General features: G+C 38.5%; 1 protein-coding gene across 2 annotated transcripts; it reads left to right on the top strand.

Moving 5' to 3' along the window:
- The first annotated feature begins 1,759 nt into the window (after window positions 1-1,759).
- On the top strand, window positions 1,760-20,958 carry traf3ip2l (TRAF3 interacting protein 2-like). Of its 2 annotated transcripts, none has more exons than XM_053498429.1 (10): window positions 1,760-1,921; window positions 8,355-8,456; window positions 9,303-9,940; window positions 15,468-15,510; window positions 15,638-15,702; window positions 16,247-16,344; window positions 16,618-16,686; window positions 18,290-18,403; window positions 18,496-18,570; window positions 20,499-20,958. In XM_053498429.1, the coding sequence occupies exons 2-10, from the start codon at window positions 8,410-8,412 to the stop codon at window positions 20,643-20,645; spliced, it is 1,296 nt and encodes a 431-aa protein (XP_053354404.1). In that variant the 5' UTR covers window positions 1,760-1,921; window positions 8,355-8,409; the 3' UTR covers window positions 20,646-20,958. The 2 variants fall into 2 exon arrangements, with proteins under 2 accessions (XP_053354404.1, XP_053354403.1); XM_053498428.1 differs by having other exon boundaries at window positions 15,635-15,702.
- The last annotated feature ends 663 nt before the right edge of the window (window positions 20,959-21,621 follow it).

The raw sequence follows: 21,621 nt of genomic DNA, 5'->3' as shown, positions 1-21,621 counted from the left end.
AGCTTCCATCTCCAATCCTCACTACCTTCTATAGAGGGACCATCGAGAGCATCTGAGTGAGTGGCTGCATCACTGTCTGGTTTGGGAGTTGTGCTATATTAGACTGCAAGACCCTACAGCGGATAGTGAGGACAGCAGAGAAGATCATCGGGGTCTCTCTTCCCTCTATCGAAGACATCTACACCGCACAATGCATCTACAAAACCACCAGCATTGTGGCTGATCGGACACACAAACACACACCAATCACACACACTCTTCACCCTTCTGCCAGCTGGAAAAGGGTACCGAAGCATTCCAGCACACACAAAAGGGACTAGACTGATAATACACACACACACACACACACACACACACACACACACATTATCACTCAGTTTAACTCAACTACCTCAAACTGATAAATTAACACACGCGCAAACACACTGATCAACACTAACAAACTATTGTACAAACCAACCTGTAAACGTTCTTTTTACAATCCTCCCACTACCTCAACTCATTACCTCATAACCACTTTACCAGGCTCGATTCCCATCTCTGTGTGCATGGAGTTTGCATGTTCTCCCCATGCTTGAACCGTATATGGTTGAAGTGACAGTAAAAGCCTGCTTGATTCGACTCGATGCCTTTATATGCTCAATAGGAACACAGGTTGTAGGTTGCATCCAGGCAGCAATCTCACAGGTGCTTGGGTCCAAGTACATGAGTTACCGCTGCTTAGACAGACAAGAAACACACTTCCAGCCATGACCATGCCTTAAAACCTATGCTGAAAAATGGCTCATGATTTCTGAGTGACATCATATCAAGCGACATCAGTGTCTGGGGATTTTTTTAGAAGTCTTAGTGTGCTCAATAGGCTCACAGGTTGTGCGGTTCACTTGTGCAATGATGCCTTTTTGAAGGTCTTAACATGGTTGTGTTTGCGCCATGGTGGTGATGGTGCAGGTGCTTGGCCCCGCTTATCGTTGCTTGCAAATATATTCATTAATTATGTTGTTTTACTGTATTATTATTATTATTGTTGTTGTTAATAATACAACAAAGTAGTTTTTATGTGACGCGTGCACAAACAAACTTCTGGGAAAAAAACATCTTGGTGTGTTCTATTACTCATCTTGTTCTTCTTCATTATTAATTTATTTATTAAACATCTGCACAGTCTGGAGTTTATTGCAATGGAATTTCACTTCTGTTGCACTTGTACAACCATGTACTGTATGTGCCAAATAAAATTCTTGAATCTTGAATCAGACACGCCAAATTTACAGTTTTATTATATGTTTCGATAACAACAATAATAATATTATGCAACAATAATTTAATTCTTTTTATTATTATTATTATTATTATTATTATTGCTGTTGTTTTGTTAATTTTATTATTGTTGTTTTTGTTGTAATTGTCGTTTATAATATTATTATTATTGTTATTATTATTGTTGTTGTTTTTGTTCTTGTAATTGTTGTTTTGTTTATTCCACTATTTTTAGTATTATTAGTATTATTAGTATTAGTAGGAGTTGCATTAACCAGAATATAAATATTCCTAAGAACTGAATTTTTTTTTTTTTTTTTTTGAAGTCTGGTGTTACAACAAACACGCCTCTGATTGGACAGACAGAGCGCCTGCCAATCATGACTCAGGGGGCGGGACCTATTGGAGTGCAGGTGGTGCGTAATTAGAGCACGCGCATGACAAAGAGAAAGAAAGAGAGAGAGAGACAGTATGAGAGTGTGTGTAAGATAGAGTGTGTGTGTGAGATAGTGTGTGTGTGAGATAGTGTGTGTGTGTTCCCCGGTCGGACCTGTAGCTCTGTCTCCGGATTTCGCCTTTGATCTGCTTTGATCTCACTCCCGGAGTCCGGACTTCGCGCGCTGATGTTTCGAGCGGTGTGTGTGTGTGGATGAGCTGAGCGGTAAGAGTGTAACACACACACACACACACACACATTTACATTTACATTTACATTTAGGCATTTGGCAGACGCTCTTATCCAGAGCGACTTACATTTTTATCTCATTATACATCTGAGCAGTTGAGGGTTAAGGGCCTTGCTCAAGGGCCCAACAGTGGCAACTTGGTGGTTGTGGGGTTTGAACCTGGGATCTTCTGAACCGTAGTCCAATGCCTTAACCACTAAGCTACCCCTGGCCCACCACTAAGCTACCCCTGGCCCACACACTTTAACTCCTGTTCTTTTACGTGTGTGTGTGTGTGTGTGTGTGATTCCGGATTAGAATTAATGACAGTAATTAATGAGTTTGGGGTTAAACGGCAGCGTGAACAGGTGTGTGTGTGTGTGTGTGTGTGTGTGGAAGGCTCGTGCGGGCGGAAGCTGGTGTAGTGTGTAGTGTGACTGATCATAAGACCGAGTGATGATGATGATGATGATGATGATGTTGATACACCAGTTCGTCCTGCTTCAGTCTTCAGGTCCAAACACATTCTTCTCAGATCATCACACACACACACACACACACACACACACACACACACACTCAGTAATGATTTACTCTCTCACAGAGAGGCTCAATAATACACTCTCAGAAAAACAAACAAACAGAGAAACAACTCGTTACATTGTTGCCACATTGTATTGATTACAGCCCTCACACACACACACACACACACACACACACACGTATACTAAAGTATTTAAACATGTTCTCTCAGCATCAGGTAAAGTAACCGGACAATCCAGGTGAAGGAGGAAAAGTTCACTTCTACTTGGAGACGTGTGTGTGTGTGTGTGTGTGTGTGTGTGTGTGTGTGTGTGTGTGTGTACTGTACTTTTACCCACTTTTACTGTGCACACACATCTCCAGGTGCATATCAATACACCTTAAAGGTAAAAATTTCGTAAAAGTAAAATGTAGTACTGATGCGTATATACAACACTTTCTCAAGGAATTAAACCTTTTTCTATAATAATAATAATAATAATAGTTTCATTTTATGTAAAATATATATTTATTAAAGATTGAGGCTAAATAATTCAAAGCCATCTCAAGAACCAAAAGGTAATTTTAATAATCGACTGTAATCAGCTTTTTCAGGTGAAAGTTACATATTAAATATATAACACAGGCTTTACTATTGGTGGTATTATAATAATAATAATAAGAAACACCGGCCTCACAGGAACTCCTTTAACGGCCATGTTGAACTGGCTTGGAGCGAGGTCAGGACCGTACAGGGGATGTGGCAATAACTCTCAGCCGAGTTCCTGTAACGCGCAAGTGGTGTTAGTGAATGATTGTGTGTGCAGTTAAGCTGAGAGCTTAGAGTCTCACCATCCTACTGCGTCCCGGTTTGACTTGAACGCCCCCTTATAAGTCAAATGGAATCACAGCAGGGTTACCTATAGTAGTAATTGAAATAAAATGGTTAAACAAACAAACCAAAAAAAACCTTTAATTTCAGAACAACCAACCACAGAGAACATGTTTAATACCAGGACTTATGACTGAGCTCGAGAAATCACATCCGAACTTTTCAGGGCTTTATGCATCTAAGCAAAGCACGGTTTTTGGATCAAGTTATGACATCATTGTTTAATCATAGAGCTAAAATTGTACTAAATTATTATGCAAATAGCTTTGAGGGATTTAAGCTCCACCCACTTTACGGAGACTTCCCGACATATATTGCTGGAAATTTAATTTCCTTACATGTCCGCATCATCACGGTATCATGACGATTTCCTTTGTAAACTCTATTTGTACGTATAATTCACACTAACATGAACGGAAAGACTTTGAACCACTTCATATTTTTAAAACTACCCCTACCCACAAAAACAGTTTAAATGCAAAATCAAAAACCTTTTTCATCTGATGTCTGTTTATAAAATAATGCATTCATTTATTTATTATTTATATACAAGTTGTATTGTTTATTTAAAAGGACATCACACTGGGGTTGTGGAAACGGATTTATATAACCAGCTGTATAAGATTTCTTTCTTTTACTAAACAGCAAAGAAAGGATTTTCTCACCTTTTTTTATTTCTGTTGAAGGATATTCACTGTGAAATAAACATATTATTTCTAGCAACATGGACAGAGTAAAAATTGTGCAAAATCATGCAAATTAAATTCGACCACGCCCCATTTATGTCTCTATTATGCACCACTTTATCCATCATACTTGAGTATCTACAAATATACCGTAGGCCTTGTTACCTGCCGACAAAAAAAAACAAGCACTAGCGACCGGTGCTAATCAGTTGCGTTGCAACTCTTTGTCTCTGGCTAAAAATTGCTTTGGTTGTTTTTGGGGAAAAAGTAGCCTAAAGTACCCAGGTGCAGATTTTGGGAAAACTAATTTAATATGTGTGCACACACATATGTGTGTTTTTTTTTAATAAAAGTGAAAGACCTGTCGTTTTGTGTAGGTGTACGGCACTGTCTCACAGAAACGGATTCTTATCTTTTTAAAGAAAAACCTGCGGCGTACTAAGAAGTGAGCAAACCTCTGATTTTATCAGAGGAGGACGACGGTATAGGAAAGGGGTGAATTTTTCGTGTTTTGTGAAGTGACCCATTTTCCATCCTCCTGTAAGTGTGTGCTTAAAGCAAACACCAAAACGCATCCTGTATGAAAAAACATAAAAGGTCAAAGGCAGCCTTATTTATGTTCGTATTCAAATTGTTTTACAAACATGGCCATGTAAGTACTACTAAAAAAAATTATAATAAAATGCTATTATACTACAAATAAATGTAAAAAAAAAAAAAAAGTTATGGTAACAGCTGTGTCATAAAATTTTGTGATTGAATTTGAGTTTTTTTTTTTTACTCTTCAAACGGACAAAGTAGGAGATAAAAAAATATATCAATCTGAGCGTTTAACAACAATAAAACCAAAGATTCAGAAACGGTAGAGAAACGAGTCTTATCACGAGTCTTAAAAATATCATGTGATGATAATGCCGCTGTAGAGTGAGGGTGTGCAAACTTTTGCACTACTGTATGCGCACAATATTGCGGAGCGTAAGCGTGACACTTCTTTCTAAATATAGTTTTCTTGCTTTGACGCAGACAGACGGAAGATGGAAAAACAGGTTTTTTACTTTTGTTCCTTATAATGTGTATTATTGTGTGTGAGTACATACAAAAAAAAAAAAAAAAAGAAGTTATCACGCACTTTAATATCACATTTGACCGTCCTTGGCTTTGATTACAGCACACACAGACACTGTGGTGTCGAGTTCATGTGTGAAAACGATAAATGATTCCTCGTGCTCCCAGAGCTGCTCTCTCTCTCTCTCTCACTCTCTCACTCTCTCACTCTGAGTGCAGGAAAATGGCTCCGTAGATGTGATACCCTGGTGATTCAGTACATTCAGGTGGTCAGCTGACTTCATTGCTTTGCCCCATAACGTCGCTGAGTCTCGACCTGAGCGACTGAAGCGACCCCAGACCATAACACTGTCTCCACTAAGTGTCCAGTGATCAGTAAGCGGTCACTAGGAAGAGCGGGACGACCAACCAAATATTAATCTGCTCCGATCTTGAGGATTGTCAAAATCATCATGACTGTCGTTCCCTCTCAAGTTTCTTTAAACGATGCAGGCTTCATGTTCTCCTGGGCCCCGGTGACCCTGTTTACAGTGTTCACGCTCTGTGTTCCTGAAACACGCTGTTACTGTATGTTGCTTTAATGTCACCTTTGAGTTTCCACTCAACCCGAGGTGCTTTCCAGCGGCGTCGTGAGCTGTTCTGATATCACGCGCTAGAAGCAGAGCAGATCAGAGCAGGGAGAGAAATCCCCTCAGCCCCACTCACTCATCAGTTTTCACTCACATCACTTTCACTGCTTTCCCGTCTGTACGAGAGAAAGGTCAAGTGAAGCTGCTCGCATGCCTGAAGGTTATCGGCCAATGATTACGACTCCATTTGTGTATATGGGCAAGGCAAGTTTATTTGTATAGCACATTTTATACACAATGGTAATTCAAAGTGCTTTACATAGAAGTAAATAAAATGACAAAAGATACTAGCAATAAAACTTTTTAACAAAACTTTTAAATTTCATTTAAAATTAAAATAAAAACAGTTTGCAGCAAAACTTAAAATTAAAATTAAATTATAAATAAAAATAAAAGACTAATTAAAACTAATAAAAGCATAATTTAAAATAAAAATAAAACAGTTTAGGAGGTTAGATAAACGTAAAGTTCAGTGCAGTCAGTTCAGACGTAGCTCATTCAATAAATGCACAGCTGAACAGATGAGTTTTAAGTCTAGATTTAAATGTGACTAATGTTTTAGCACATCTGATCTCTTCTGAAGGCTCGTTCCAACTGCGGGCAGCATAAGGGCTAAAAGCAGACTCTCCTTGTTTTGTGTGAACCCTTGGTATTTCTAACTGACTCGATCCTAACGATCTGAGTGGTCTGTTAGGTTTATATTCAGTGAGCATATCTGTAATGTATTAATATATTATATTAATATATATACATACATTTAATAATGATTTAATGAAATATTATGTGTATGTATATATACAGTACAGTATAAAAATGCAAAGTAATGAATTTAATATAAATTTCTTTTCTATGTATACTTTTTTTTTTTTTTTTTTGCTGACTGTATATTTATTATTGTTTTTATTTATTTATTTATTTATTTTTACCTTTCTACTCCTAAAATTCTGTTTATTATATTTGGACCTCTGACTATATTTTAAAACATATAATTTTAATGTAATATATGTAGACCTTTTTTTTTTTTTTTTTTTTTTTTTTAAGCTGTATTTTATTGCAGCTGTCACCGTACAGTTCGGTTAGAAAATGTTTTTAATCTTTTAAAAATATTTTATGTTCTACAAACTAAGCATAACATTTCTAAGTATACATTTATTTTAATCTAATTACACTTTTTACAAAAATTTCTTTCATTGAAATTTTTTATTAAGATTCTGTTATGCGTCTTCTCAATTATATAATTTCGCTTCTTAAGGAAACTATTGGACATTTGATGAAACCACCGAATCCGCCGTGACAGGTTTTGATACGAATCATACTCAAAGCGACAATACTGATATTTCACGGCTCCAGAAACTCGTATCATATTATACCAATGTGACTCTCTGTAATACGTGACTTTATCACTGTGTTTGCTTTGATGCTCTACACTTCTGCTCAGTATCCTCTGATTGTTACGTGACCTGCTTTGTTGAGAATCTGGGTTAGGCCTGTTCTTAGCTTGTGTGCAAAGATTAGTTTAAATATCGGGGCGAAGTTACGTGAAAACCCAGCTTGCTAAGCTTTTCTAAATGATTTGCTCCTCCATGCTGCACTGATGCAGTAATTCACACTAAAGGAGCCTCGACTAAATACTGAGTGTGTAAATGAACAAGTTTTGTAGTGTCAATGTATCTTTTTTTTTTTTTAATTGATCTTAGCAAATATTCAAATATTTTGAGAGTATAAATTTTATATTTTCATGATCTGTGAGCCGTAATCATCTCAATTAAAACTAAATAAGCCTTCAAATATTTCACTTTGCATGTTAAATTGTGACATTGATGAATGTTATTTCCTGGCTTATTGTGCATGTTGTTAATGTAGAATCTGGGGATCTTTTATTTTGTTTTTTAATTATTTAATTTTTTAGATGCACTGCATATAGTTTATACACCAATCAAGCACAAAATATCAATTCACCTGACATTTATTATCTATTTAAAGAAAAGAAAGGTTTTGTCTTCACATTGGTCAGAATACGGGGGTCGAGAAGTGCAAAACAAAGTAACATACAGTATCAGAAAACACAACAACATACCCAGATACAAAATAGCAAATCAGAGAAACGACAATTCAGTCAAAGCGGAAAAGGTAGGTATAATTGGCGAATTAAATACTTAACGCGATTGCAAGAGACATCAATCACTCAAGACATACGAGAAGTACAGTCAAGTGAAGCCAACTTAGTTGACCAAAGTGCTGTATAATCCTAAAATACTGAAATGAATCCTTAAATGAAAATACATCTAAATGTCCATGAGACAGCAGGACGTCCTGTATATTTTGAGTGGCAGATGTCTCGTCCAATCAGCGGTAAGAATCAACATACCCATGTGTGGTTTGCGAATGGAACTGTTACTGCTGTCAAAATTTTGTGTAAAGATGAATTCATGACCAGTTTTGTGCTCCGTGTCGCATGCAAAGAGTTCAGGGTCTAGATTCCTCAGATCTTATTCTTTGGGACACCCAAGTCTGATACCGTATGTGCTACACTGTCATTTAAAATTAAAAACATTGGTGTAAGTAAAGATCTTAAGCTTAACACAACTTTAACCCGATCTTTAAATAATGCAGGAACGTGCTCGTGTGTGTGCAGGTTCATGGCTCCAACGAGGCCCTGAGATGGCGTCGGACATTTAGAGACCGGCAGAATGATGTTGCGCAATCTGCTCTTCTCGCCCACGGCAATAAACCCAAGGTACAGACTGTCGCTTTCAACTTGATTAATTGACGGATTTGCTTTTTTTTCAGGATATAAGGAGGGAATGTCCGTCACGAAGCAGTGATCACTTAACGTTAAAATATCTATAAACAGTCTTTTTTTTCAACAATCTCTCTCTCTATTTTTCCACTTTCTCTTGCACTCTCTTGAAGGTAATAGTTCAGAAGTAGGTCGTGTAAAAGTCACTGTGAATAGACACGAGGGTGTATCAGAACGTGTGCATTCACTACAGATCTTCTGTTCCAGCTGGATTGTTATCGAGAGTAAGCCGCACCTTACTGACCAATCAGATGCAAGAATGCAAGCTTTGTTCACATCAATCAATCAATCAATCAATCAATCAATTAATCAATTAATTATTTCACCAGCGTAAAATCATTCTTTTGTTTAAACTCGTTCATCCTGTTAGTGGTAATGTCATGAGATCTTAATTATTGTCTTCCATTTTATTTTTATTCTTTAGAGCTCCTACTGTAACGCGATCGTGTCAAATATTCTGCAGAAAGAGGGTGTGTGTGTGTGTTCAGGTTTTTATCCCCCTCAAGCAGAAGCCACACCAGATTACACCTGTTTAATTAGTGGTTCCTGGCTTTCAATAGCTTTAAAGGTGTGTCTTCTGGTTGGATGGAATGAAATCCTACACACACAAACACACACACACACTCAGGCCCTTCCTGGAGAACCTCCTGATAGAGGGAGGTGACGATAAAAGGAAAGAACATCAAATCAAAAGAGAGAGAGAGAGATTTAAAGAAATAAAAGAGACGCAATTATCATAACACGTGTTCATCAACAACAATATTAATTAGTCGACTTTTGCAGCTCTCATTTCCAGTCACTTAACTTCCCGGAGGAGAACGACGAAACCATGAGTAAAAGCGACGATGACTCCCTCCTCCGCGCAGGTCGCTCCCCCGAGGCCGGCGCCGCTGACCCTCAGGCTACGACTCGGTCGCCTCCCAGCGGCTCATTCCACGACTTCAGCGATAGCTCGTGCGGCAGCGGCGGCAGCATGCAGTCCGTATACGGAGCCTACCAGCCTCGCCTGGGTCTGCCGGCTGGCTACGGCGCCCAGACGCCCTTCCCCAGTCAGGCCCAAAGCTCCTTCAGCACTCTGCAGCCTCAGAAGGACCAGTGGCTCCACGCCAGCTCTTTCTCAGGAGGGTTCTCCAGCAACGGACGGCCGTCCTGCCTCGTGTCTGGAGATTACTGTTCTTATCAGAGCAAGGCCTGCTGCTCGCACCCGATGCCGGACAGCCACGGCTCTGACCCTGCCAGCTTGGAGCAGCCTCGCTCGCTGCGCTCCATCCCTATGGAATTAGCGCCACACGGCTACTACCTGCCCCCCTGCGCCTCACACGGGGCGCCGTGCTGCGGCCCAGGGCCTGAACATGCCTTCTGGATGAATCCCAGACCACATATCCCAGATGTGCGGTACCATGTGCCGTATTCGTCTTCCTGTAAGTATAGATGCTTCTTCTTCTTCTTGTTGGATATTTATATATTTAAAAAAGTTGAGGAACAAACAGCTTGAAAGTCCGTTATGGAGCTGTACAGTAGATATTCGTTTATTTATGTTGATGATGAAGCGATAAAGAGTGAAAAACAAAAAGGCATTTTAAGATTACAGCCTGATGAATATATTTAGCAATGCTTACGTATTTGATTATCACATCGTTCTTGTTGATTTCAGATAAAACACTGCACGTTTTAGACAACATATTTCACATAGTAAACGCCAAGATCCTTGTCAAGTTAATTATAGTGTAAAAAAAGCAGGAGCAGAGTTCAAACAAACCCATCCCTGTTTTATTCTCCTGCACCTCCTGGGAGGCGCGCTATTATAATGTGGCCTTTAAGAGTTTGGCTTCCAGTCTGTTCATCATCTTTAAAATACAGTGAATGTGTTTGATTTCTTCTTCTTCTTTGTCCTTCAGCTGTTCCCTTTCAGGGGTCAGCAAAGCGAATCATCTGCCTCCATCTAACCCTATCCTCTGCATCCTCTTCTCTCACACCAACCAACTTCATGTCCGCTCTCACTGCATCCATAAAACAATGTGTTTTATTATTATTAACAGTAACAGTGTCCTCGTATTGCATTATTTAGATAAAGTCTGTAACACAAACATCTCCATGGTTACTGATGTTGCTCAACATTTTGCACTTTTGAAAAATTTACACCAAAATAAACCCTTGAGTTAATATTCATGTAGGGAAAGTTTCTCATATTCAGAATCAGATTACGCACCGAATGACGTTTTCGTGTATAGGTGCTTTGTTGAGATTATTCAGATTAGTTTTTGTTTCTGAGGTTAACACATTTCACCCAAATGAGTGGAGGTGTGAGATACGGGGGTTTTAAAAATATCTTACAGACCACCAGCTTTATAATAAATACAAACCCCACCTTTAAACATAACGGATCATCATTTACAGATTTGATAACAAACTAGCGAAAGTGTTGATTTAGCAAAAAAGTTTGATATTTGTGTTTTTTGTCTGGAGGGGGGTTTAAAGTATAAAAATGTTCTGTTTAAAGGCTTAATAATTCTAAAACTCAGTTCCTTCCACATTTTGTATCTGTTGTTATTATTATTATTATTATGGTTATTTTTATTATCAATTAAGAAAAAAATATAAACAAAAAAAATAGAGCTGTGAAACATATTTAGGTTGTGGATTTGATTCGAATTGTGAATTTGATTTAATTTCATTTTAGAGCGTCTTTAGCAGCTAATTTCCTTCTTAAACATTTTCTGTCGTTCCCCACTTAAGGCGGTGGGCGAATTTTCAAGCCCCACTTGTCCAAGAAAATGATAACGAAAACGGCCAAGTGTACTATTTATTGAACTATCAATTTCTAAACCAATAAGATCAAATAACACCAAGTTCAAAACAGATAAAATACACGTGGAGTTGTTATAACAGGCGTACTTCGTCACTTATCTAGAGCTTTCCTTTAAAGAAGTCGAGTGGCTTATTAACGTGACTGGGGTGTGTTCATACTTTGTTGGGTCTCATGCTGTCTGCTGCCAGGGATTTAAGACACAAAACACACACGGGTCTCTCCTCTGCCCTCACCATCCCCACCATGAATACAATCGTAACATACAGTGGGCTTCACCATGTTTTCCTTTCGGCTGGCTTTTTGGTTAATTAGGCTGATGATGCTGAATCACCTGCTTATTTGTGGTCCATGTAACAAATGTATCCATTGACGTTATTACGCTCACTACATACAGTACGCTACTGACCCGGTTTGTGACGGCAGTAAAGTTAGTTTAATATTCATCTCCGAATTCAATAGCTGCGTAAATAAACCAGCAAATAAGATACCCAGATATATTTCATCTCTACATTGTGTTTAAGCTCCATCCGCCTTAAATTATACATGTTTAAAAGCATAAACACCATTATTCTCTACGGCGCAACGAATGATTTAGGGATCATCGCAAAATGCCGCACAGCAACAAAAAGCGTAGAACGATATTGATCTTCCCTTCTGTTCAGCGCCTGAAGGATCAAAAAGTAACTTTGTTGCCGCACCGGAAACTAGAAATGCCAGACTAGTACTGCCTGATAAAATAATGTTTAACACAAATACAGAAACATCAGCATACACATTGGAATAAATGAAATGACATATATAATACCGAATGTTTCCTTATATATTGTTCCTCTGGAATTAACATGCCGACGTTAAACCGTTATTGTTGCACTATGGTTCCACTTTTTATCAGATTTTATTTTAATTTACTTGTATTAATGATCCATTTTTTTTGCGTGTGATTGTTTAGTTTCGAGTGTCCGATCTTTAGTGTCAATAAAGAAAAGACATGAATCCGTATTATTTTCCACTAATTCCCTCCCGTTCATTGCGCCCCACCTGTCATGTCTGTGTTCCCCACTAGTGGGGCGCCACACACTTTGACAACCACGGCCTTATAATGTGTAAAGCACCTAAAAACAAGTCGAAGTATTTAATAATCATTAAAATGCTGTGTCTTTTGTAGAGCTTTGAGATCAATTTAATCAGTTGTCCCCATGAGTCTGTTTTAATGTTAAAATGTAAATTTTTCTAAAATGGACGAATTCCTTTGAAATCCACCACAACAGCTGCAGAAAAGACAAACCGCTTCCATGTTCCGTGAGAGTATTTTTGGAGTCTTTGAGCCGTCGGTGCAAAACCCCCTGGGGGAAGAAGATAATTGCTTGGTATGAGACATGACATGTAAACACTCAACACGTTAAACAGCATTTCAGGTTGTATTAGATGCTTTTTTGTAGATTTTAATAAGTTTAAATTCTGTACGGGATACCGCCGCTTGGGACAAAACCCCAGAGTGAACTCATTGGTGCTGTTGAACTGAAAACCTCAATACTCAGAAAATCACCCTGAATTGAATCGACAGTCTACCTGCGAGTCACAGTTCTAGTATTCTAGTATTTTTAGGGGTTTAAATGTCTAGTACGAAGTCAGGATCTTTTTTCGAACAGGTGGCGGTAACTGCCCCTAAACTATATAAGGATAAAGAAGCTATAATCCTGCAAAACATGAGTATTTACGTAAGATGCAAGCTGTTTATTTTCTGCTAGTGCTTTAGTTTTCCACTTTTTGAACATTTAACATTTTGAAGGTTGACCTCAATAATTGAAAAAGTTCAAATTGAAAAAAACCAACCTACCGATTCAATAAATTGAAACCAACAAAAGATCGATTTAAATTGCCTCATTTATTAAATCGTGCATTAAATCTCCTTACAATGATGGGTTTGTCAGAAAACAGGACTCTGAGCCACCACACCCTCCGTATTACATTATATCATCGCTTAGCCCTACCCCAAGGCACAAAATAACAAGAAAGGAAATTTTAGGGTGTAAACTTTTATTTTATTTGTTTATTTTTTGCTTTATTTGAAATAAAAATGCTGTATTAAATAGTAAGGAACGGAAACAGTGAAATAATTATTCAGAACATACAAGTATTTATTTAATTACAGTATTCTTTTTAGGGGTGTCAACACTTTTGCCACATATAGTACTGTGCCAAATTCTATAAAGCTCTGGATGGGATTGCAGGTTATTATAAACAGTATGATGTAGTTTTATGCTTTAAAATAATAATATAATAAAATAAATAATAATAAATAATAATAAAGCTGTCCTTACCATTTTATTAGCATTTGTTCAATTTAAATTCTGAACTGATCAAAATGTATATCAAAAGTAAACGTATTTCTGGAGCATAAAGGTTGCAGAACACGGGATTAATGCATGATTTGGTAAATGACGTAATAACGTGTGTGTGTGTGTGTACGTAGTCTCACGGATGTAACTAACAGCACGTGCTTGTGTGTTGCTCAAAATGTCATTTCGTGTAACCTTAAACTGCCACAGAGGCCTGAAAAGGAACAAAGTGTGAACAAAATGTTTTTACTGACGTTCGCAGGTTATAGATACCAAACCACTGCATAACCGCACACGTTGCTTTTATTTGTTTATTTTTTGCTTTATTTATGTAGAAACAATGCCTTCAGTTAGAAACGCGGCGCTCGATCCCGGGGCCAAACCGACAAACACGACCTTTTGCTTCGACACATCTGTGGGAACCAGATTTCAGTGATCTCGTGCCTGAAGGAATCAAAGCAACGATTCAGTTTTAAGGGGGAAAAAAAAACACAAAATCAGACTCTCAATCTAGGTCGTGTGTAACAGCTGAGATGAAGCGTGAAGTTCTGACTGTGGTCTTAACACGTTGCTCCTCTGCAGCGAGTGCAGCGTGCAGTCCCCAGTCCTTTGATTCGGGTTCAGAGAACCAGCATGGGTGCGCTCTTGCCCGGTTTTTAAATGTGTAAATCGGCATGCTGTCCTTTTGGAGCTGAAAAAACAAAATTACAACCTGAACAAAATGCAGATTTCAATATGTGCTTTCTGCCGCCACAGTGATTCTAAACTCGTAAACTAAACATAGTGTTTATGGGAAGATTCCACTTTATACCTGTAGGTTTATCTGCTTGTTTATTCAAAGATTGCGACTCGTTTATCTAATCAGCCAGTGGGTGTGGTCTTGAGCTCGTCAGGTTTAGATCAGACATCAGAATGAAGTACGTGCTGATCTGATGATGTAGCTCATCCACCTCCAGGTTTAGTGTTTTGCTCATTCTGAACTGCCTTTCTGCGGTGGTTATTGATGATTATTCAACTTACTACAGACTTCCTTTCATCTCGAACACGCCCGATTGTTCTCCTCCGATTTCTCTCAACAACAGCCTCGCTTAGACGGAAAGCAAATCCGATTTGTTTCACGAATCTGATCTTTGAGACGGACCATTCACACTGTTAGTTAAGATTTGGCCCTGTTCAGACCTATCTGCATTGGTTGCCATGGAAACGACGCCAGAGGCGATATTTCCTCAACTATGATCACCCTGTTTCTGTTCACTCCCTTTAGCTTTGCCTGTACTCGTGCAAGATAAAATAAAATCTTAGATACAGGCCAAGAACTTCACTTACAAGTCAACAAATAAAAAAGCAGACCGCTATTTATTACCGTAAAGTGTGTAAAAGCCTCGCCCTTGAATTTTTGTGCATCCTGATGAATCGTGGTTTCAGAAAGATCACCTGGCTTAAATGCAGTCCATCGACTTCCTGCACGGATCCACATGTGGATGTGGTTCGAATCCGATTTGCAAAAATCTGATTCGATGTGTTGTTGGTTAAATCAATCTGAATCCAAATTGACGCCAGTTTGCCAAAAATCTGCTTTTTTTTTTTTTTTTTTCTTGAAGTTCTTGGCCTGTATCTGTAAGATTTTATTTTATGTCACTGTTGGGTGTCATTAGTGGCTGATTAGAGAACGGCATGAATGATCAGGTGTAATAAAGCTGCTCTGGAGTTATTTTCAAAAGTTTTTTCTGAATCACATTCGGTGTTTATTTGTGTTACACATATTCCATTGTGTTTTTGTTTTTCTGTTCCTCCTCCCAGGCACCAGTAACAGCAAGCTGTCTGACCCCGAGCTCGTTCCTAGGTAACGTTTTCCCTCGTGTGTAAATCCATCCCTCAGTAGATCATGTTCTGCAAGCGTAATTATTCATTATGCACCGTGACCCTTTTGTGTGTTTGTGATCACTTTGCGCTCTTCCCTCTGAAAGCAGACACGAAGCGCTTCACCCGCAGCCGAAGAGCGTTCCCAGCACCGCGCCCCTCTCATTAGAGCAGAGTGAGTGTCTCTACGCTTCTAAACAAGAGCGAAGCTAAAGCGATTTTCAGTCTAATGTGAAGTGTGTGAGTGTGTGAGTGTGTGAGTGTGTGAGTGTGTGAGTGTGTGAGTGTGTGAGTGTGTGAGTGTGTGAGTGTGTGAGTGTGTGAGTGTGTGTGTGTGAGAGAGATTACCACAGATAATTCCTGCACTAAGAAACAAACAGGAAACCCATTTTCGCTCTGAATTCACTTATCATTGATGTAGATGTCTGAGGACGGATCATCAGAAAAAAGTTTCTTGAACACACCGCGAATCGTCTGAGATTAAGAGAAATGAAGTTAATTTAAAAACACTCAAGCGATACGAATAATCACGAGTACAAGCGAGTTAATAATTGTTATAAACCGAGTGTAGAAAATGAATCAGCACACACAAATGAGATGAATGATTGATGGAGGTGTGTGTGTGTGTGTGTGTATATATATTTTTTTAGGGTTGAGTGTCTTTACCTTTCTGTAAACCCTTTTTGTTGTTGTTATATTTTCCACGTTGCTCGTTACAGGGAAAGTCTTTGTGACTTACGAAGCCGACAACGAAAACCACGTTAAGGAGGTCATCAATTTTGTGGCGCTGCTGAGACACAACGGCTTCTACACCCACGTAAGTGAGAACCACTTTAGAGTTCAAAGTGGTGTGAAGCTGGGGAATGAGGAATAATTCATCTTTTTCATCACAGAAGCCACTTTTATACTTGAGGTCATTTTTTTTTTTTCTCCAGATTGCATCAGCATTAAGTTAACGATGGCTGCAAAATAATTTTTTTAAAAGAACATTTTAACCTTGGACTAACTTTATGACAGTTTTTTTTTATTTTTATTTAATTCCTACAAAGAAAAGTAGTGTGAATCCAGAGTTGTGTGTGTGTGTGTGCAGATTGACATGTTTGAGCAGCAGTTCAGAAGCATAAGTAAGATTGACTTCATGGAACGGTACATAACTGAGGTAAGTTTAGTCATTTTTCAGTTTACAGCAACTCGATCACTTCTGCACCACTTTATCTCTAATTATAACTAGTAGTAACCCTGTTTTGGTGACTTTTCTGTGCTGTTTACTTTAAGTTTCTAGCTATGACGCGAAACATTCCCACTTTATTGCTCAGTCAAATGCAGGCCGACTGCTGTTCAAACGTTGTGAAAATGAAACCTCTTGTAAGTCCAAGTTGAGTTCCAAGTCAGAAGCCTTTCAAGTCCAAGTTAAGTTATGAGTTCATTAAAGTTAATTTAAAGTCTGAGCCCAATAGTGACTCATACTCATTGACATTTGAGTTGTGAGTCATAGTAGTGCTACAAGCTATAGACTAACTATAGCCATATAATACACAACATTTTCATTTTACAGTAAGTTCTCCGCATACAAATTTTCAAAGCTACAAACATGCATTCAGTCGCTGAAGTTGGATTACATGTCCAGTCTACATTGTCATGTGCTTGCAGCGTGCAACCCAGGATGTCGTAAAAAAGCTGTAACAATGGAGACATCGCTCATTCTTTTAACTTGAATCGTTCAACCATCGGCCCGATTCTAAAGATCAAAAAACGTGTTAGTTTTATACTGCATACAGCCAGTTGCCTTAGTATCCTAGTACGTAGGCAATGCTTGTTGGACTTGAGAACAAATTGGACTTACGAACGAGCTCTCAGAACGGAACTTGTTCGTATGTTGGGGACTTACTGTATTTTGCAGTCTAAGCCCAAAATCTTGGCTAATGTCGTGCTATTGATGTTGCTAATTTATTGTCATTTAAAACACTGTAAAAATGCTTCCGGTCCAAGTTGAGTTACATCAAAAGTTTCGAAGTCTAACTTGAGTTATGAATCATTAGCTTTGAAATGTACTTTCTTGGGATGATCTTCATAAGAGCTAGTTTTATTATGGTGCATGATGGGTTTTGCAAATGCACTTGACAAGACTGTTCTTGCAGGAACAACTGACTTTAATGTCTTAAAATAACAAGTGACTGTTGGTTAATGTTGTTGTTCCTTAATTACCTAGGTGCATATGTGTTATTTCATAGTTTTCAAATCTTCAGTATTGTTCTAGAATGTAGAAAATAAATCACAAAACAATGAATTAGAATTAGTTTAAAGTCTGAGTCTACAAGAGAGTTCAATAAATTGAAATTTGAGTTATATATATTAAAGGACTGAATATCTGGTGAGAGCTACAAACTGTCAAATCAGGGTTATGTTTTGAGTCGGATAATTTGCAGTGTCACTTGAGTTATAAGTCATAGTTTGAAGTCTGAGTCATCAAAGCATTGAAGTTGAGTTGAGTCATGCGCTTCTATATTTCAGTTGAGTCATTGATTCAACCTTTGAATTCTCAATCAAGTTGAAAGCCATAAGCTTTTGAAGTCTGATTTATCAAATGTAGTTAGTCTGAGTCAAGTTGCCTGCGTTAAGCTCTGAACTCCGAGTTAAGTACAGAATTGGGATTCAAAGCGAGGCTCTGCATCACTGTTACATCTTGTAGTTGTACGGCTTTAGGTTACAATGTAACCTTCCATATGTACGTTCTTACTTTTTTTTTTTTTTTTTTTTTTTAGAAAGACTATCTGATCATCATCATCATCAGCCCCAAATACTTTGAGATTGTCACTAACGCTTCATTATGCATAGAGAATGACGAAACACTGAACACTGTCTATATTCACAAACAGGTGGGAATTTGTTTCTCCAAATAATATCTTAACAAAAAAATATATTTTGTTTTGTATACAGTTCATTTATTTTGTGTTCTGTGCTTTTACAGTTACAGAATGAATTCATTCAGAACGGGTGCCGGAATTTCAGGTTCATCCCTGTGCTGTTTCCTGGTGCCAAGAGAGTAAGAGTTTTTCAGTTATTCATATTTATTGCCATAACACAAGTACTGCGGGTAACCGAAGCCGAAAAGAGTTTGACTTTGATCCTGAACCGCTGTGATTTCAGAGGAGTTTTGGAAAACTGTAGCTTTTAAAAACAAAGAATAAAAATTAACCAGGCTTTAAAAAAATTTATGTAATTGCTGGCTAAAATCATTTCCAAAATTTTCTTTTGATTCTGCAAAACCATAGTTAAAAGTATTATATAAATAAAAGTTAATTTAGTTGAATTATAGACTTACTGTAAGTCCTGCCTCTTTATAAGAATAATTCATTCAGGAAAGTGGTTTTGGATAAAAGCATCTGCCAAATGCCGTAAGTGTAAATCTTCACGGTGGACCGCGGAGTCTGAAAACTTGCCAAATTCTTCAAGTGTTGACGTGGAGAGCTTTAAGGTGTTACTCTACTGCAACCTTTCATAAAATGGCTAAATCCCACTTTCTGCACAAAAAAGGGGTAGGTTTTCAAGTCTTTCTTTAGGCTTTTCAAGTCTTTCTTTAGTACGTTACAAATTACAAGAAGTGTTGGTCGTTAGAAATTTTCCTGCTCTGCACCACCGACTGTGATGTTTGTCATCCGGAGTACAATGTTCCAGTGTATTTAATACACACACGAAATAAACTCTCTTCTTTCCCTGGAACTAGCTGTATAGCTTAATGGAACTGGAGAAAAAAGTTAGATTTGTACTGAGTACAGCGTGACTTCATCTCGAATTAGCTCAGTGGGACTTAAATTAGAAAACGCTTTATATGAGTCTCAGCCGAACTGGAATGCATTTTTACACGGAACGAGGGTTTGTCTGATTACTGACGTTGTCACCCGGAACGCGTGTACAAGTGGCACACTCGCAGTGCAGCGGAGCCACATTTCTAAAGACCCAGGTAATGTGATGATGTACTTTATATGTACATCAATTTAGATTCTTGAAAAAAATGTGAGCTTTAACAGGTGAGTATTTGCAGCTGTTTATGAAAAGACTGGCCCGCTTGTAGCAAATCTTGAGGTGTAGTAGATACTCCGAAGGTAAGTCGTAGACACTCGTCCATGTCCGTAGGCAGTTCAGCAGTTTAGAGTTTGGGATGGTTCATAGAAGAAAGTCAAGCTGTAGTTAGCTAATGCATCGCTAATACGCATTTAAGTGCGTCATGTCGAGCTCCGAAGAACCATCAAAAATGATCCGGCACGCTCTCAAGAACAGTTTTCTCAACGTGAGAAAGCAACCCAAGGTCTTCTTTCTCATGCTTTTTTTTTTGTAACAAATAAATATAGACCCCAAATCACTGATCAACAATGAATATTATGACTAGCAAACAAATGTCATTTTTGTGATTATGAAACCCATTACATTTTTTGTAAGCTTAAATAGTCCAATTAGCTACTGAGTGCATAAACAGTCTGTACAGCGTTATTTTGATTCATCTTGTCAGAAATTCAATTTCAGTCAATAAAATCTCTTTTTAATTCATGACTGCTTTTGTTTTAAATAACCCATTTCTTTCAATGTCAGCAAGTCTATCATTGGGGGAAAGTTTTATTTAAATTGTTAAAGCCAATGTTATCCAAAAGTTTTAAATCCAAGGTGGTGGTGTTTTCTTTGTTTTTTAGTTAGTGTCAGATCCTTAAAAAAAAACATTATTCCCTTCAAGGCTTAAGGTTTATCACTGGTTCTTCTGGCACCCTTATTGTACACTTAGCAACTGCTCAGAGGAAAACCTTCACACCGCCATCCTTATCAGCCCTTGAGCTCATCTTGCAAAAGCAAGATTTACAGTATTTTTTAGACTTCTGGATTATTATCATTAAGAGAAACCCAACAACGCATGTTTGCACTGTCAGCACTCAGCACAGGTCTGTTAGCGTCGTTAATCCGATCTAACCGTGTCATTCTCAGTGCCACGTTCCTGCCTGGCTCCAGAACACACACATCTTCAGCTGGCCCAGGGATCGAGACGACATCATGCGCCGGCTCATGCGGGTGGAGAAGTACAACCCTCCGCCTATAGGGGAGCTACCCACCATCGTCTCCATTCCCATATAGAGACTGAAGCGCGGGGTGGTGATATGCCGGTGGTGGCGGCGGCGGCGGGATGCATCTGCAGTCTGAGCCAGGAGGTGGCTGTTTGAACCAAGAAATGTAACTTGCCTACTATTTATACCTTGGACCCTGAATGTAGAGTCTACTGTGAGTCTGAATCAGAATGGCACAATGACTTTGGCTGAGCAAAAATTTCTTTCGGTTATTATTCAAACCAAGAGATAACCAAGAGATAAACTTCTAATTGTGTGAAAAAGAAATCATGGAGCACTTAGAACCAGAGCTAAATAAATGATTCAGTAATAACTAAATTTAACATTGTGTGTGTCACGTTTTTGTGTGAGAACATACACATGAAAACATCCGGGCTCAACCTGCAGCTCTGTCCCTTGACTCAGTTTGCACCTCTAGGGCTCAATTTAGCTGCTCGCATTGACATAAAATTCATTCCTGCACCCGCGTCGATTCAGTCTTACTGATGTTTCCAGAGAAACCCGAGTGTGATTGCTTTGCTCTCACCATGGCCCCCTTTAAATGGACCAAACGCGGCGTATGCAAGATCACTGCTAGATAGAACAAACGTAAAAGTAAATACGCAGCACACTTAGAGGCACAAAGGCTATTTATGACTATGATTTAAAGACTATACATGAGGCTTCTCTGGGACTGCAGGGGACGCTGTTTAAATTTCAGGATATTTCGGGACATCCGTCTCGCAGTGACTCTCTCCTTTGGCCTGCTTCGATTGAACCGGACGATTTTGTTGCATTGCGTTTTCGTTAGCAGTGTTCTTGGTGTAATAAATAAAGCCGTCTCAAGACGTGAAAGCTGGGCCACAAATCATCCCCTCATGAAGCACGTTGAAACCATCAAGACCCTATTTTGGAGATTATTATTATTATTATTATTATAAAGACCCAGTTAGTTCCTGTTCTCCGTTACCAGTCCGAATAAACTGATGTTCCCTCATCACCCCCTT

The sequence above is a fragment of the Clarias gariepinus genome, chromosome 6, assembly GCF_024256425.1.
Source record: "Clarias gariepinus isolate MV-2021 ecotype Netherlands chromosome 6, CGAR_prim_01v2, whole genome shotgun sequence".
Taxonomy (NCBI): domain Eukaryota; kingdom Metazoa; phylum Chordata; class Actinopteri; order Siluriformes; family Clariidae; genus Clarias; species Clarias gariepinus.
Note: the sequence above shows the minus strand (reverse complement) of the source record. Positions and strands in the feature narration are given on the sequence as shown.

Excerpts from the sequence above, each read along its gene's own strand:
- traf3ip2l (XM_053498428.1), top strand. The coding sequence starts at position 8,410 with ATGATGTTGCGCAATCTGCTCTTCTCGCCCACGGCAATAAACCCAAG. Across the intron at positions 9,941-15,467 it reads TGTGCCGTATTCGTCTTCCT|GCACCAGTAACAGCAAGCTG; the intron begins GTAAGTATAGAT and ends TCCTCCTCCCAG. Across the intron at positions 15,703-16,246 it reads GCCCCTCTCATTAGAGCAGA|GGAAAGTCTTTGTGACTTAC; the intron begins GTGAGTGTCTCT and ends TGCTCGTTACAG.